At 37.9% G+C, this 17,169-nt stretch overlaps 1 protein-coding gene across 1 annotated transcript in view; it reads right to left on the bottom strand.

Moving 5' to 3' along the window:
• LOC139722549 (WD repeat-containing protein 37-like) overlaps positions 1-17,169 on the bottom strand; it is a 28,517-nt gene that overhangs the window by 10,444 nt on the left and 904 nt on the right. Inside the window, exons 2-8 of the mRNA XM_071633838.1 lie at positions 14,824-15,061; positions 12,577-12,705; positions 11,188-11,246; positions 9,719-9,851; positions 7,637-7,753; positions 6,953-7,026; positions 6,193-6,250 (exon numbers count right to left, since the gene is read on the bottom strand). Of these exons, the coding sequence (XP_071489939.1) occupies positions 6,193-6,250; positions 6,953-7,026; positions 7,637-7,753; positions 9,719-9,851; positions 11,188-11,246; positions 12,577-12,705; positions 14,824-15,022 (769 nt within the window). The 5' untranslated portion in view covers positions 15,023-15,061. The remainder of the gene's footprint in view (positions 1-6,192; positions 6,251-6,952; positions 7,027-7,636; positions 7,754-9,718; positions 9,852-11,187; positions 11,247-12,576; positions 12,706-14,823; positions 15,062-17,169) is intronic.

The raw sequence follows: 17,169 nt of genomic DNA, 5'->3' as shown, positions 1-17,169 counted from the left end.
CTCCATTTTGAAAGCACCTCCCTATCTCATGTCTGCAAAAATGTCTGAATCCCCATCCCCCCCCCCCCCCCCTCCCCTCACCCTCTTGCTGGGCTTTGCTGCAAGCTTTTTCTGCACTGAATACCCCCTAAATCTGGAATACTGCTCAATGCAACCCCAATGTCTCAGGTGACCTCTCATTCCAACCCTCTATCTAAAGACAGCTAGGCATTAAAGCTGTCATTACAATACCTTCATAGAAATTTTTCATGTGTGTGTTCGAAATGGGATCTTATTCAGTACTCATAAGAAACCAGGACAACAAAAACTCAACTGTTGGGTGAGTTCTATGATGTTCTATGATGAGCACTTGCCTGTTGCAAGTATGGGGTGCCTTATCGAAAGGCAGGATAAATACCTTCCATAATGCCGCGATTGGGGGCATGACCACATAATGCATGGGCACAACAAGTAGTGGGGCATTCTCTCTTGAATAAGGGCATCAGTAGAAAATAAACCTAATACAAATAGGTTATATGCTCTCTACATGAAACTATGGCTACAACGTGCCAGCTAATATATGAACTTTTATCAAAATGGCGACTTGACATGAGTACAATCACAGTGAAATATTTAATGAATAACACAACGATTCCATATCCCAGATGTATGTAGTTGACGCTACAACACAGAACTGCTGACAATGTGACTGATCTGTGCCGTGTGACAAGATTTCATGTCGTGTACACTCAAATCTGATATGAACTGTGTTGAATCACAAAACTGTACAAAGAAAGACATTGGTGTTTGAAAAAAAAAATGTTACATGAGTTCAATTCCTCTGATGTGCATCTTTCCCTTGTACAATGTACATATATGTAGTTGGAACTACAACGTATCAATACATGAATCTCTCTTTGCTAAGGAAATACTTTGGAAAGGAAAATGTAGATGAAATCAGTGCAAAGAATAGGAAAGAAAGAAAGGATGCATACAAATGTAGGTATAGAGATACAGAGACAGACAGACAGACAGACAGACAGACAGACAGAAAGTCAGAGAGAGAAGAAGAGAGAAAAAGAAAGAAAGCAGTGGTTGAAAAATGATACCCGACATATAATTAGCTGTGCATATAACAGTACAAGGCATCAAACAGAGTGAAAGTGTGCAAAAAAAAAAAAAAAAAAAGAGGAAAAAGCAGTTGAAATCTACAATCACTCTAGAAGCATTTACTCACCATCCGATTCTGTGCATGCAACATTACGGGGCAAAATTTAAAAAAAAAATGGAAAAATTTGAAATAAAAACACAAAACGAACTGAACAGGAGCTGTCACCTTAAATGAAATATACAAAGTTAAAGATTAACTGTAGATTACATGTACTGTCATGTAACATAGCATTTATTATATTTTGTTAAAACAGACAGAAAAAAAACCCAACAGTGTACCACTGTAAGCAGAGATGAGAGGTCAATGCTATGTAATTTGGTAAACAAAGAATAATTGTGATTACTACATAGGCTAGATACAATATCCAAATGGATAACATACCCCTTGCATCCATATGTTCTTAACCATATGCCCCATTTTTAGGCAGTTCCTGCTATTTAAAACAATGGCCTGAATTCACAAAGGTGGTTTAAATTTAGACCATGGTTGATGCAAATTTTTTCTGCATATACATACAATTGACAGACTATGTATACATGCAAACGGACGACCAGCAACAACGCGTGTTGATATGCGCATGTCAAAGGTACAGTTGTACGCCTATTTCATGCTTATTTTAGACCATGATTGAAACCATCTTTGTGAATTCCGGCCTTAATGTCGATCTCACACTGCACCCCTTTCAGAATTTTCTGCACAATCACATTTTCTCCTCAGCCTAGTTTGGATGTGGCATGCTTTGTTTAGTTTGGAGCAAACTTTATACCATCAGCAACAATGAGAGATATTCCCTGAACAATCTGTTACATTAAAGATTTGGTAACACCAATCTATTCCACACACAAGCAGGTGGTATCTCGAACTGAATCACTGGTTTTACAAATCTTCTTTTTTTTTTTTCCTCTAACGATCATGCAAGCTGGCCAAATGTATTTGATACTCATCATTAATATTTGCAAAACAAGCAGTATGGTGTATCTGAAACCTTTACAACACAGGAGTTTTAGAGGGAAATGAATGACACGTAAAGTTACGGCTTTCATGTGGTGCAATCTCCAATTTTGAAAACAGACAAACTGATTTACACATTTCATTGCCTGATAGCTTCGACAATTTTATTAAAACCAGAAATACCAGGAAAGTTCTTCACTGGTCTTCCAAAGTATTCAGAGGATAATATGTATAACAGGGAGTTAACTTGAAGCATAGTAGTACCAGTATCTACATGCGTCCTACGGATAAGGTGACACATACCCACAATAAGCTTGAAATTCAATGCCGTATACCGGAATCTTGTTATATCGAGGTTGGATATAGTGAGGTATTGGTACCTGATATAATCTTGCAGATCCCAATCCTTTGTATAAATTCTTTTGTTTTTATCCCTGATATAATCAGACACCTGATATCATAAGGAAATTCCAGAAGTCCTATTAAAGCAGCTTTTTATTACAAGGTTTCACTGCATCAAGAATGGTACATCTGGAGATAAACCACCCTAAATGTATTCTTAAGGACTGACTTTGCAGTAAGATACTCCAGGGGAATAAGAATTGAAGACCAAACTCACTCAAGAATGAATACTCATTGAGTTTGCTTGTGAGCATACAAGAGGTACTATTTTGAAATCAAGTAGAGATTTTTACAGTGTATGTACCAGGCTGAAAATATAAAACATATATATCATTGTAGTTTATAAATGGATCAATTGAGTTTTGTCATTAATATGTTTCTATGTGATAAATGACATCTTCTGAATAATTCTGGAAAGAACGACAAGTTCACAAATCTGTTTTGGTAATCCATCTGTTTATACCACAAAATATAAAACTTGAACTCAAAATCTTGAATTCAACATCATTGAACAATTTGTGACATTCCCTGTCTTTTTGTTTGTCTCCATTGCATGAACTGCATTTACTTGTATATTGCATCAAAATCAAGATTAGGGATATTTCAGAGATTGTTGCAAGTAAAAAGATTTTGTTCTTTTGATCACGTTTCAACTATTCTTATTTTTAAGAAAGCTGTGGTGGCTGAACTAATACTTACTGCAAGGAAACAAATTCTGTCACTTTCTGAGTTAAGTATGATAAGAATACAGTCTAATGTTGGCACTGTTAACAATATTGGCACAATTACAACATGGCAGCGCATGAAATCTCAGCATGGGACAGCAAATAAAATCACAAGAAAGACAACATTTATTCAGCAAATAAAATTCACGGCCACACATCTAAATATGGATATTGAGGGCAGCAACAGGTCTGAATCAGCGAATAACAATATTACACTTTTTCTCACATCATCCATGAAACAAAGAGAAAATAAAACATTTCAATGTTCGCCATTCCATCTTCACGGTGACTCGAAAGTAAGATCAAATTAGCATAAAAGTGCAAGTTTCACGGTGGGCATGTACTGTTAAACTTTGAAATTCCATAACTTTCTTATTTGTAATCTGATTCTATGCCAGCTTATAACATTCTATTCGTTGGTTTTCCCCATATCTTCTACAGCCAAAATGAACACGGAATGGCTTTGAGCTTGAGATAGTCCATGAGAAACTATGAAACAATCACATGTGACTTCTGTAAACTACATAGAGCTGTCATCTGTAAGAAATATATCCTTGTGTCTTGATAAGTGGTGGCATATAATATGTGTTGAAAAAAAATCCAACAAACCCAACGCTCACAAAATATTTCACATTCATTTAAAAAAAAAAGGGGGGGGGGGGGACAAGAGCTTACGATGTTAGAGCAATGACACATGGTTGTCAAATTATATATAATTGCACCTCCCATTTTTGTTTCTATGACTCTACAGTTCTCGTTAATAATTTTATTAAAATCAAATGTTAAGTCTCATATTCACTACAGATCGGGCTACAGTACCAGGTACTGCAGTAAATATGAGATTCTTCTTGGCAGGTAAGAAAAATAATCTTTGAATACTGTGTTGTCATCTCCGCAGGATATTGCATGAGTGTATTGTCACGAGTAATAAATGAATTAATTCAATGAAATCAGGATATGTGAGTTCAACTAAATTTAACAACAAAATGATATTTTGCGTAATATTCTCTTTGGGGCCCAGATGCTCTGCATAAGATCTCCTATGCCAGTGAGCTTCGGGCCTCCAAGAGGAGTGAACTGAGAGATAGGATGACCAAAGCATGACCATGCGTATTACAAAATCATCATGCAGCGGAAGGTTAACTGAGGCGGTTAACATCATTTACCCGCATAATTACTGGTAGCCACACTTCGGTGAGATGGTGTGTCTATCATGTGCAGAATAGGGGAAGATTGGATATTATTGTAAAGTGATATCAACTCTTCCAAAACATGTGACCATACACAGACAGAGGAATGAAAAATATGGACTGTGTACATGCAAATCAGATTCATCTTTAATGACCTACAACAGATCATTGAAAAATAAAGTATGCATTATTACCACAGCTTAAAACAATATTCAAACACAACAGCAAAAGATGGGATATGTCCACATTCGAAAAAAAAAGGAAGAATACCACATTCTTTCATTGACCATTTTCAGTATCTGAAATAAAGTGCTTCACATTAACTACTGCAGTCTTCCTTCACCAATGATTAAAGGAGGATTGAAATTTCTCCCCAAAAAATATCAAAACACACACACACACACACACACACACACACAAATTCTAATTAAAGATAAAAGCATAGCATGCATGTCAAACATCATGTGATTTCGGGTGAAAAAAGGGAAATGGAACATAATTGGCATCAACTGACAGCAAAAATACTCTAGCAACTGTTCAGCTGGAAGATGCCTGTATAACTTTATCAAGATTTACACACTGTAAAACCACAAATTTCTGCCTGCATGAAGCTTTTGCTCATTTCTGAAAGGAGCCAATATTTGCAAAAGTCAAATGCACACAAAGGTTGCACTGAACACAAACAGTACGCTTCCAAAGTCAAAATTTCTACTAGTATGCGTACTAGTATGGTACTAGTAGTGCGCATTCTTTCCTTGTTTGTTTGTTGTTTTTTTTTCACTACCTGTGTTAAGCAGTGCACATTGTCAGTTTTGTTGTATTTTTATATAGACGAGCAGTGTGTGTTCACCAAATCCCTGTATTACTAGTACATGAAGTATACTGGTACTCATTTCTTTTCTTTTTTATTGTCGGCAATTTCTGAAAGTTTCATGCTGCCGAAAAGGCCTTCGGCTCAAATTTGCATAAGTTTCATGCCATGAACATTTCTAGTTTTACAGTAGATATGAAATTAAATGCATTGTGGCTATCTGCTGGCAGCCAGCATTTGGACGGATCGATATGTGCTAACAATTCTTACACATATCTCATCTAGTGGTAGTGCTCTCACCCTGTATACAGTTTCCATCATGTGCAACATCTGCCCCAACATTTTTCACATGAATTTAAATGCAAACAGATCGGAAGCTGGTAAATACTCTCAGGATGACAGGCACCATCTGTTTTGAGGTTTTATGAAAATAAGATGATTGATTATTGCCACACAAGAGTCATGGTTTTTAGTTTCTGACTTTGGCATTTGTGAGGCAATCTTAATTGTATCAAAGAACAGCTGCCCACGATGACATTCTGGGGCCTGTTTCATGATAAGGGTTGTCATTATTGTAAGCTGCAATATTTGCAGTTACCATGGTAGCATTCAGGAAACAACCAATAAGTGATAATGATTTCACTTGTTACTGCACTAACTACAACTACTGCTATTCACAATGACTCATTGTAAACCCTTTTCATGAAACGGGCCCCCAGGAATGGGCTTCTCTCTGAGATCTCATTTGCTAATCAATTAAGGTAAGTACCACGGTACACGGAGGGGTAATACACTGGACTGGAATATGTGCCACGCTACACAACGGTGAATGATATCAACTTTAGGATTGCATTTCACTACACGCTCTGAACTGGTTGTTGTTATGGCATTGCAAACAATCTTCTGAAAGGCAAAATGATGTGTCTACCTCAACCAAAAGATGCATACGACAAATAGACTTACCATCAACATCCTCTCTATCTGATCCATCAATGTCGTCTCCTGAAGAAGGGCATGATCTCTGTGAGAATGATAATGATAATGGCAAAAATAATAATATATTCTACTGTGCCAAATCCAATCTGTAGGGTGCTCGAAGTGAATACATACTTTTACTACCTGGTCGCTGGATAGGTCTACATTATTTCCAACTAGCACTGACAGTGCTCAATCTAATCCCTGGTGAATATTTCAGTCAGTCACCATCCTACAGGAGCACACATGCTGATCAACAAACATTCTCATCCTACCGGGCAGCCATTTGTACTCCTGGGTAGAGAGCAGTGGATAAAGTGCCTTGCTGAAGGGCAAAGGTGTCAGGTTTTGTTTGGCTCAAACCCACAAACCCAAATCACGCTGATGTGATTCAGAGATGTGTGCTCGGTCATGACACCTCCACTGGGATTGCACTTTACTGAATATACCACCAGAAAATTTTACCAGGAGTGACAAAACACTGCTACATACTCAATATGAAAGGCAATGTCTGCATGGCACAACAGCAATATTTGACAATGCATATAACAGCTTAGCGTTGATGTTTACAGATCATTTTAATACGACACACTAGCAAATATTCCCTTTCTTTCATTTGACTCTCGCAATGATATGACATGAATGACATTCACATGATCTACTGACTTTGATAATTACAGTATTGCGCAACTGATATATCAACGTGGGGGATCGAAAGTGCGAAAGTTTGAAGAGGAAGTGCACTCACTATTTCGGGCTGTTGACCAATGGTGGGAAGACTAACGTTTGATTTCCACACGTGTGCAGTGTTGTCCCCCGAGGCTGTGGGTTAAAGGAGCAATAATCAACTCTGATGGCATATCCATAAGGTGTTCCTAAAGATAATCTTCTGTGCGCAGATGAAAATCTCTAGCCTGACTACGACTTGTTGAGCTGCGACACAGACTGTTTTTAAGAACATCATCGAGTGAGAAAGTTTAAACTGTTCTACAAAGATATATTACAATATTCTACAATTGTCACAACATTCTTGCCAGTGTCGACTATGAATGTTTTACATATTAATGATGACAATATCGGCGAAGACAAGCTAGCTATAATGTACAGTGTATGATCGATTCAATGATCATGAGGTACTATAAATACTATGACTTTCTTTTATTCGTCCATTTGGGTCCTGCAGTACTTTCAGAATCCTAGATTTTACTTGTATAAATGATGTCTACTTTTAAAGTAACAAAGTATTGCCAACTTTCATATTTCCATTTATCGCGTGACTACAGCACTTTGTCTACAGAAGTTATTAGAAACAAAGTTCTTTTTGTTATGGTGACACAATTCTGTGAACATATGGTAGAGAGGAACAATTTCACATTGAAGACCAGCTTTGGTTTGGCTGTGTAAGATAGCAATTCACACAGAAGTGGAATACCTGTCAGGAGGAGCGGTTCAGAGGGATGAAAGCGCACAGAGTTCACAGATCCAAGGTGTCCCATGTACTGAAGCACACATGAATGAGTCTCTATACACCATAACCGCGCTGTACGATCTTTAGTGAATTACAGAGAATGAAAGCACCAGACATATAAAGATGGTTTAGCATAGGATTTCATTTGTGTATGTGTGTGTGTGTTGTATCTCTTGAGCTTCATCTTGAGTAATGTCACTGCTTAAAGTATCAACTGACAACTTGCACTGTAACATGAGACTAGGATCATAATAGAAGTTTCCTCTTCAGGCACAGCTCATATAGTATCTACTGTCATAAAAATTGTACAGAATCCCTCATCAGTTATGAAACAAACCATACCTACACACTTTACACATCAGGAACAATATGTCATAGTCTCGTTTCTCTTCTTCTTCTCAATTTTAGCTCGCAAAATCAATTATAGAGGAAACAACTCGGAATCCCAAGAACAGCCCAGGTGTAAGAGGTTTGATACAGCATTCCATTGAATTTTCCCAGGAACACTACAGTGACTTGGGGGCAGCATGGTCTCACAAATTTTTACCAGTTGAGGACGAGTCCTGAGTATAGGTTTTCCCATTCATTTTCAAACTTTTTTCACTCAATTTCACAAATTTTTACTTCAATTTCGTCGCGGGATGTCGGGAATAGGCCAATCTTACTTTCAAATTCGTCTTTCGTCGTTCATTTTCAAATAAAGTCCATTCAGTTTAGTCATTTGGCATACATTTTCATCATTGACAGTTCAAATTTGTCAGTCTCACTCGCAGCACTCAAAACAGCAGGATCGATTTCGTCTTTTGTCAATCATTTTCGTTAAATTTTCATTCATATTCGTCTCATATCTCTATCCGGTGTGATTTCCCAGTCATTCAAGTATTTTTTTCTGTAACCGTTCACATTTTACATTCAGGAGCTAACATATACACAAGTGTCCCCCCCCCCCCCACACACACACACACACACACAAGCAATCCGAGTACACACTGATACAAACAGAACTACCGTCTCCCATACAACAACATCTGGCTAATTTGAATGAAAAATTCATGAAATTGTGTGAACAAAAACGAATTTGATCTTCACATTCTGCAATCCGTCAGCGGGAGGGATGAATTTGAATGACAACTGACGATTCTGAATGCTATGTCTTCGAAAATGTTTGACGAAAAACGAATTACAATGACAAGTTGACGAAATTGAAGTTGGGATTTGCATTCCACGTGCTTCTCGGGATGAAATTGAATAATAAATCTTTGAAATTGAATGACAAAAGTGCGCAAATGGATGGGAAAACCTATATTATACTCAGGCAGGTGTCTATGGGATATGTGCGTTGTAGCAAAATCAAACCGTCCTCAACGGGTTAATACTGCATCAGGGGTTTCAAACATCTCCAGGAAAACAAAATGAAGATATTACAGTGCAGTTCAAGCTGAAATACATGGATCAGAATACGAAGAGTAATTTTACAAATATTTCCAGAGAACAGCCATGTCAACAGGGCTTAATCATTCAGATGTGTTATGCTTGACACCACAGAATTTTGCATTGCCTCCGCTAGAAAAAAGAAGAAGCAAAAACAGAAAAAGAAAGAAAAATAAATCTTCACACAGTAAGACCAAATCTTAAATGAACTGAGGCTTCACAACATGTATCTGAGAGAGGGTCTATACATAAACCATGACTTAACTTATTGCATTGGCCCACATTTTCACTTTCAAACATTAACCCACCTGATAGCAAATGGTTAAAAAGCAACTCACATCTAACCAGAAGTTGAACTTTAAACAGAGAGTTTCCATCATGCCATACTTTACATTGATACCATCTTTGCGGGTTAGTCCTAGATGAGTATTTCATAACTCTTTGCTAATGTCTATGGGTCATTAAGCTGCAATGACTACAGCATCTGTGAGTTAAGATGATATAGCAAGGAAGGAGGTGATAATGTATCAACATGGTGTAACACAAACAAGAAACATACAATTTGACAGAAACTTTCTCTCTATAAGTCCTAACTAACTATTGCCAGGTCCTTACCTGCAGAAGCTGTTGCAAGAAGAGGAGCATCCCCTCTGGAAACACTGACTTCCCACACACCATCACTGTGACCAATGTAATGATGCATCAGCCGATAGCCAGTACTGCTTGTGCCCTTGAAGCTGAATACAGTCTGGAAGAGATAATGATCAGTGTGGTGGAATAAACAAGGCAAACACAGCATGAAGTTTAAGGGTGGTATTCCACCTGATCAGCTAAATTTCCATCGAACTGCCAGTTTCATCTAACAATGTAAAATGTTCTCTAGCATCTCAACTTAATGTGAGTTTGCATGAGTCACAATTTCCATCAATTCCTGACTATACACATCTACACGCTTGAAGTTACACACAGAACAACAAAGTATTTCTTGAATTTCATCATACCTAGCAGATTCTATCAATGCCCATGACAACTTACAGACACATTCTTCTCCTTCCCATGGCAATATGACGTGCCAGGTTAACTACATTTGCTGACTATTGCTAGTCACCAGGGGTGAACCAGGAGGGGTCAGGATCAGTCATGATTACTTCACTGGGTTAGCACCCTGCTCCTTGCGAGAAAATGACGTGGAATTTTTCTATGTGCATGAGTCGTAACTCCCTCACATGTGGGTCCTCCATTTAATGTCCCATCCTATGTGCAGTGCTTTTGCCTCGCACTAGAGGGGGTCACATGGGACAACGCTACTCAGCAAGACTCAATGAGACTCAAACTAGAGCCATGTAGATGCAAGGCAGATACACTTCAGAATAAGCCACCTCACTGCCTTACTTTCACATTTACAAAATGGGTCAGCTCTTTCCCTTAAATATTGACACTATTACTGAATGTAATAGAAAATCAATGGGTTGACATTTCCCACTACGAAAGTTCAATTACATTAAATAAGCCCCCCCCCCCCAAAAAAAAAAAAAGAAAAGAAAAAAGCAAGACTTTGGACCTTTCATTAAAATTAATACCACAAAATTGTCTGAATAAAAGCAACAAAGAAATTGAGTAAGTTCTTGTAAATAATGTTCAAAATGTGATCTTTAATTTAACTCTGGAAGTTTAAGCACTTTTACAGAATTTACTCGAACAGTTGTTCTTCTATTGCGTATGTTTATACACAGTTTACTTGAAATCTGTCAGAGCTTCACTAGGATTTTCAAAACACTGAAATTTTATAATTTGGTCAATATTTATGTAGCTTTCAACAATTTCATCTAACCATCTTATCACCCTACAATAATTCATACTTGTGACAACTTTGATTTACCGGTACTCTATCACACACTTTGTTCAGTTGTTGTGTAAATAATACAAAGATAGACAGATCGTCAGAGAACCTCATGCTCCCAGAAAAACCATAGTATATGTATGGCCTACAAAGTGCTCACATATATACCCACATACACACACTACGCATCACTGTTTTCTCAGCACCAGAACTTCAAATATACTCCTATCCTTAGTCTTCATACCTTTCCCCCTGCTCCTTTAGCTTTTGGCTTTAAAATTAGTTGACTCAACTGGCTGGAAGCTGTAAGAGAGTAAAAGATATAATATGCACAACAAAAATAATTGAGAACTGATGTGTTCTTCCAATAAAGAAGAAATTTATAAAATCAATACAACTACTAGCACAACTGGTACATTACCATATGAAAACAAGACCATGGAAATAAGAAAAAACAACAACAACAAACATATAGGACTACAGCAATGATCACAAAGTTAAAGGACAAGTTCACCTTCATAAACATAAGGATTGAGAAAATGCAACAATATTAGTAGAACACATCAGTGAACGTTTGAGGAAAATTGGACAATCGATGCAAAAGTTATGAATTTTTCAAATTTTTGTGTTGGAACCGCTGGATGAGGAGACTACTACAGCTTGTGAGTCATATGCGTACAACAGTATAAAGAAAATATAAAAGAAAATTCAACATATTTTCACTTTTTTCGCATAATAGAACTTAGAAGAGCAATTGACTTGCCTCTTTCTAAAGGCAGGGGGAGTAATATTACCCATAACATTTATCGGTAACGAGTCAGGGGAATGTGTACTTTTTTCAAAAGATGGAATTTTGTGAAATTCTCTTTATATTTTCCTTATATTGTTGTACGCATGTGACATCTAAGTTATTCATACACTGCAGTAGTCTTCTCATCCAGCAGGTACTGCACAAAAACTTCAAAAATTCATAACTTTTGAACGGATTGTCTGATTTTCCTCAAACTTTCAATGATGTGTTCTACTAATATTGCTACATTCTCTCAATCCTTATGTTTATGAAGGTGAACTTGTCCTTTAGGGTTCAGGCACATGACATACTGTATGCCATATATTTCAGGGGGGGGGGTATTTTTGTGAATATTGCAAGTCGGTTGCTATTTACAATTGAACAACACATGTTAATATTAGCTCTGACTCTGACATGAATGCGACATGCACGCTTTTCTCCATTCATCACTGTACTCCACAAGCGTGAATTTAACCACTATTAAAAAATGTTGGGAAGTCCCAATTTGCAAAAAATTAGACTCGTTAAATATGGCGTATACCATACTCAACCCAAAGTTGTATCACATGGTCTACTACTTTCTGGATCTATTAAGCATTGAGTACCTAGCATTATCTTCCCCATTTCACACACCCTGTCATCCCACCTACGACTTCAGAAAATGTTTCCAGGCAGAACTGCTTGCTTTCCCTTCTTCCCAAGGCAAAATACCTTTACCAAATATGTAGTCCTAAGCTATCATGACAAAATGAGTATACATGCATATGAGATAAAATTGCTTATGACATCACAAAGACATAGATTCAGGAGTCCACAGACACTCCATGCAACATAGCAGTTTACCTTTACTCTTGACACTGAGCTTTGCTGAACTGTCTGTTCCATCGATCATGGAAGCCGCACCCTCGCCCAATGTCTTTCCTGACTGGAGGACTTCCAACTTTTCAGTCAGAAAATCAACCTTCTGCTGTACTATAGGGTGACCAAACAAAAAAACAAACCAAATAAATCACAGTCAAGTCAATGCTACAGCACAGCATTCATTTCTCGTTCAGTTTCACCTGCTCCTACAGTTTCACCGTGAGATGCCCATAACTTTACACCCAAGAAAAACGGAACAAAAATTATCAACACTGTGAATCAAGATACAAATATGTATATATGTGTATATATATATATATATATATATATATATATATATATATATATATATATGTGACCGTGCACCTCAAAACGAACATAAAGTTGCACACACTGATTTTGCGTAAGGACTGAAAATAAGTGAAATGGGTCAACCTAGCCGAACTTGACTTTTTCATATTTTCTGAAAGAGCGGGTCTTCTTTTACATTATGCTACAATTTGGTATCATAAAACAAGCAGGAAAGTGTGTTTTTTTTTTCGCAGTTTATCTCGAATATTTTTGGTAGAATAGTGTGATTAGGTGTGTCTTTAGAATCCCTTTTTCATTTCTTAAAAACCTTGTCCATACTCTTCACTTTTAACTCTAATAACTTTTGAAAGGATAGTGCTACTGCTTTGAAAGTTGGCATTAATTATGGACAGAATGTGTTAATGAGGCATGCTTAATTTCAGTTTAATCTGATAATCCCTTCATTGTTGTTACTCTGGTGGTTTACTTCCTGTTTTTTGTCCCATTCATCGCACAGCCAGTACGGTTTGGTAAAGATTAAGCGCTTGATGCAGGGTCACATATATATATAATTATATATTTATACCACATCATCCCTGATGTTGTACATATGGTAGTCATCTACAGAACTGTACTTCATATGTACATGTACATGCAGAGCGTCTTCAGGAAACGGTATACGAACACATTCTGAGGTATTATTCCCCTTTACCCCAAGTGCACACTGATTTCTCTTTTGCGTAAAATCCAGAATCATGTTTTATACTTTAACCTTTACTGAGCTTGATTCAAAAGACTGGCACACCCACTGAGGTCTTTTCTTCCATCAATTGGCACAAATGCCTTGGAACTACTTGTTAACTGCCAATGAATAGAGATTACCTCATCCCCTTAATTCCCAATGTGTCACCATTGTGTTCCTGTTGGAGTGAGGTACATTATTACCCCTAAGCAGGCTAGCTGACCTACAATAAGGAGGAATTATCTAAAGGTAAATGCTGGTGAAAGAGTACAGCAATATACAGCTAGGTGTATGGGCATATAAAGCATAAAGAATTTCATATTAGGGCCTTCAAATTTCCCAATGATTTAGCACACACCTTGACCTGTTTTCCTTTTTAAAACAATTCTCCAAGAACATTCAAGGCCAACAGACAAGATTCTTTTTGTCCATCAGCAAAGACAGAGAGGTTGGTATTCTGCCAGTGTGAAAGCAGTCAAACGGTACATGTAACCCATTTCCAAGGGCAACTGCATGTGCCATCAAACAATGGAAAATATCGATCAGTTGTGAGATTATGAATAGAGCGTGTACTGATGGGCGAGCAAACTCTTATGTTATACACTAAGAGGGCACTTGAATGGGGTAAGTGACTGTCAAAAGCTATTAAGCTCAGCCTCAACTGGTGTATGTACATTTTCATACGAGTTTTATAGCAAATTAAGCACTTTTCTATGCTAGAATGTCAAAATGTAGTGAGCTCAGCTCTGACTAATACATACGTCTTCATATGAGTTTCATAGCAAATTAAGCGCTTTTCTATGCTGGAAAAGACATATTAGACAAAAATACATGCAGTTTTGACGCAGAAAAACAACACAGCTTGATAGCAGAAACTCTAATCTTTTGATCAAAGTCTTTTTTCTGGACAGCACAACACACAACCTCCCCATCCCCATGAATTTAGGCCACAAATGTAGACACTCTTGATGTCTACCTTTTGGGAACCTCGTATACCTGGTTCCCGTACATGAGTTGACACTACGCTACAGGAACCTGGTTTACCATCAGGTTTCTGTAAGGAATGGGTTAATTTCTAAACAGGTATATTTCTTTGGCACTCAAAATTGATGGTGATTTTGATTGTGCTCACATATGGATTTGATAAGTACTGCTTTTGGCAAGATAGGAATGATCTTTTATATCCAGACACCTACATGCAATGTTCTCCTCATACATTCCTTCCAACTCTCCCTCGATTTGCCGGAACAGCTTCCAGAGGCGAGAGCGCATCTCTGGGGGCAGGATGCTTTCATCCTCAGCCATCCGAGGGGTGCGAAGCTCTGCATCGTGAGTTCGGCTCCGGATGGACAGGCGCTGCTTGGTGCCCTTTTTCAGGCCACCCTCTGTGGGCATTCTCAGTCTTAGTTTCTGGCACTTCTAGAACTTGTAGACCTGTAAAGCAGACAATGATTTCCAATACAATGTGTTAAATACAATCATAGGATATAAAAAGATTAAAGCTGTTGACAGGGTATGTAACATCAACTAAAAGGCAGGGTTTGACGATGGCACGAACCTCTTTGTAATTTTCAGGACAAGTCATTCAGATTCCCACCACGGAATCATACAGCACTGACAGGAGATTGAAGCATCATTCTAAACATGGTAACTGTGTTATACTAGGGCTCCGGTTTGGTCAGTTCCCTAGCACACTAACATTCAACGAATATTCATATTATGTACAGTGTAAATAGTTGTGTACGCTGTTTCCAACATTGTAAAGGCCAGTCAGTGAGAAGTGAAAAAGTAGAAAAATGCAAAGCAATTTCATGTGATGTTCCTTTGGGTTTCGGATGCAGAAACATGGGTAGAGTGTACTGTAAAACATGATATATTCACGGCATGAAATTTTCGCGAATTGGAGCCGACGGCCTTTTTCGTGGCAAGAAATTTTCGCGAATTGCCTCTTGCGTTCAATGCGTAGGCCTATAGTGTAGATAAGAAATTTCGTGTGCATTTTAATTTCGCAAATCTTGGCGTTCGCGAAATTCGCGAAATTAAAATGAACGCGAACATTTCTCGTTTTACAGTATGTGATAGGTAGCGTGCATGGGAGCCTGATGTTTGTGTATTGTATTGTGTGTGTGTGTGTGTGTGTGTGTGTGTATGAATATGCATGTGGTATGCAATGCATGGGTATAGAGAGGGATAATACATTTTAGATACAAAAGGATATACTGCTATAGCTTTCGTTCTTTAAAACAACAACTATAGCTAGGAAGTTCAGAATAAATCCCTACAGCAACCATGCATACAGATACAAAGTATTCATGTACAAGTGTAGGCTTTAGTTTAAACAACATAATCCCATTATTACAATCCTTACACGTACATGGCCCCCCCCCCCCCCACCACAAAAAAAATAAAGCAATAGGAAGAAAAACAGACAACAAATTATTTGGAGTTTGCACATACCGCGCATAAATGATAAAACTCGTAAGAATTCAGGTTGCTCTGGAGTACCACTAGTACTGGCACACACTGCATATCAGAAAATTAATATATTTGCACTTGGTTCTCTAGAAAAGAATGGGCTTTCCTCCCCCCCCCCCCCCCCAATCAATATTTTGGGGAAGAAATTCATTCTGTTAGCATATACCTTGAGATATCAACATCTCAACCACCAATAGCAAAACAAAACAAAATAATAACATACAAATATTGAATGGTCATGAGTGTACCGAGATTTCACAAGAGATGAAAGCAACAAGGCAAAGCCAAGTTGAATGGGGCGCATCATCTTCCACCGAATGCAAATTTTTGTTCCACTATATGAGCAAAGATGGATGTGGTCCATCCCAATTCTTGAATTTAGTAGAACATGCTACATAAATGGCAACCATTTTTTTGTTGTTGTTACTGTTGGTAAAAGGCAAATGGGTGGCATAGTCACATTCAGCTGTATGCCAAAAGTGATCAGTTGAAGTTGTTCAACAGTAAAACGAGTGACTGAATGCACACTTGGTAAAACTTATGATCGAGTGCACGCTGCAAAGGTATGTTTATTGTGACATCAGAGGCATGTGCATGCATTGGTGCTAAAACGACAAGTTGATCATGAGTTTAACATGGGAGTTTTTAATGTAAAGTGATGATGTCAGCCATGGCCCATGCGCTATCCATTTTTGTTCGAAGATAATTGCATGTCTCTACAGCAACAATGTGCAATGGCAGTATTGGCACTTTTAACTGCATGTCACGGGTCACGCGATGAGCAATTGACCAATCAATAGCTTTACCACTCACTGCACTGCCAGTGTCAAAGTGACAGTGTCTGCTTTGAGCTGCACCTGCTGTTAGATGTAAATCGTCAGACCTTATACTCCACTCACATAGAAGTCTAGCTCAATAAAGAAACTCAAACAAAGCACTCTCGCGAGATGCACACATGTATTTCCATGTTACACGGGGTTCACTGTCCTAACATTTATTAGAACTTAGAAGTTCTATATCATAGACAAGTCTACAGGGTTACAGCATCCATCCTATCCTACGTCAAT

The sequence above is a fragment of the Diadema antillarum genome, unplaced genomic scaffold, assembly GCF_040938485.1.
Source record: "Diadema antillarum isolate AM-2024a unplaced genomic scaffold, OU_Dant_1.0 scf00000167, whole genome shotgun sequence".
Taxonomy (NCBI): Eukaryota; Metazoa; Echinodermata; class Echinoidea; order Diadematoida; family Diadematidae; genus Diadema; species Diadema antillarum.
Note: the sequence above shows the minus strand (reverse complement) of the source record. Positions and strands in the feature narration are given on the sequence as shown.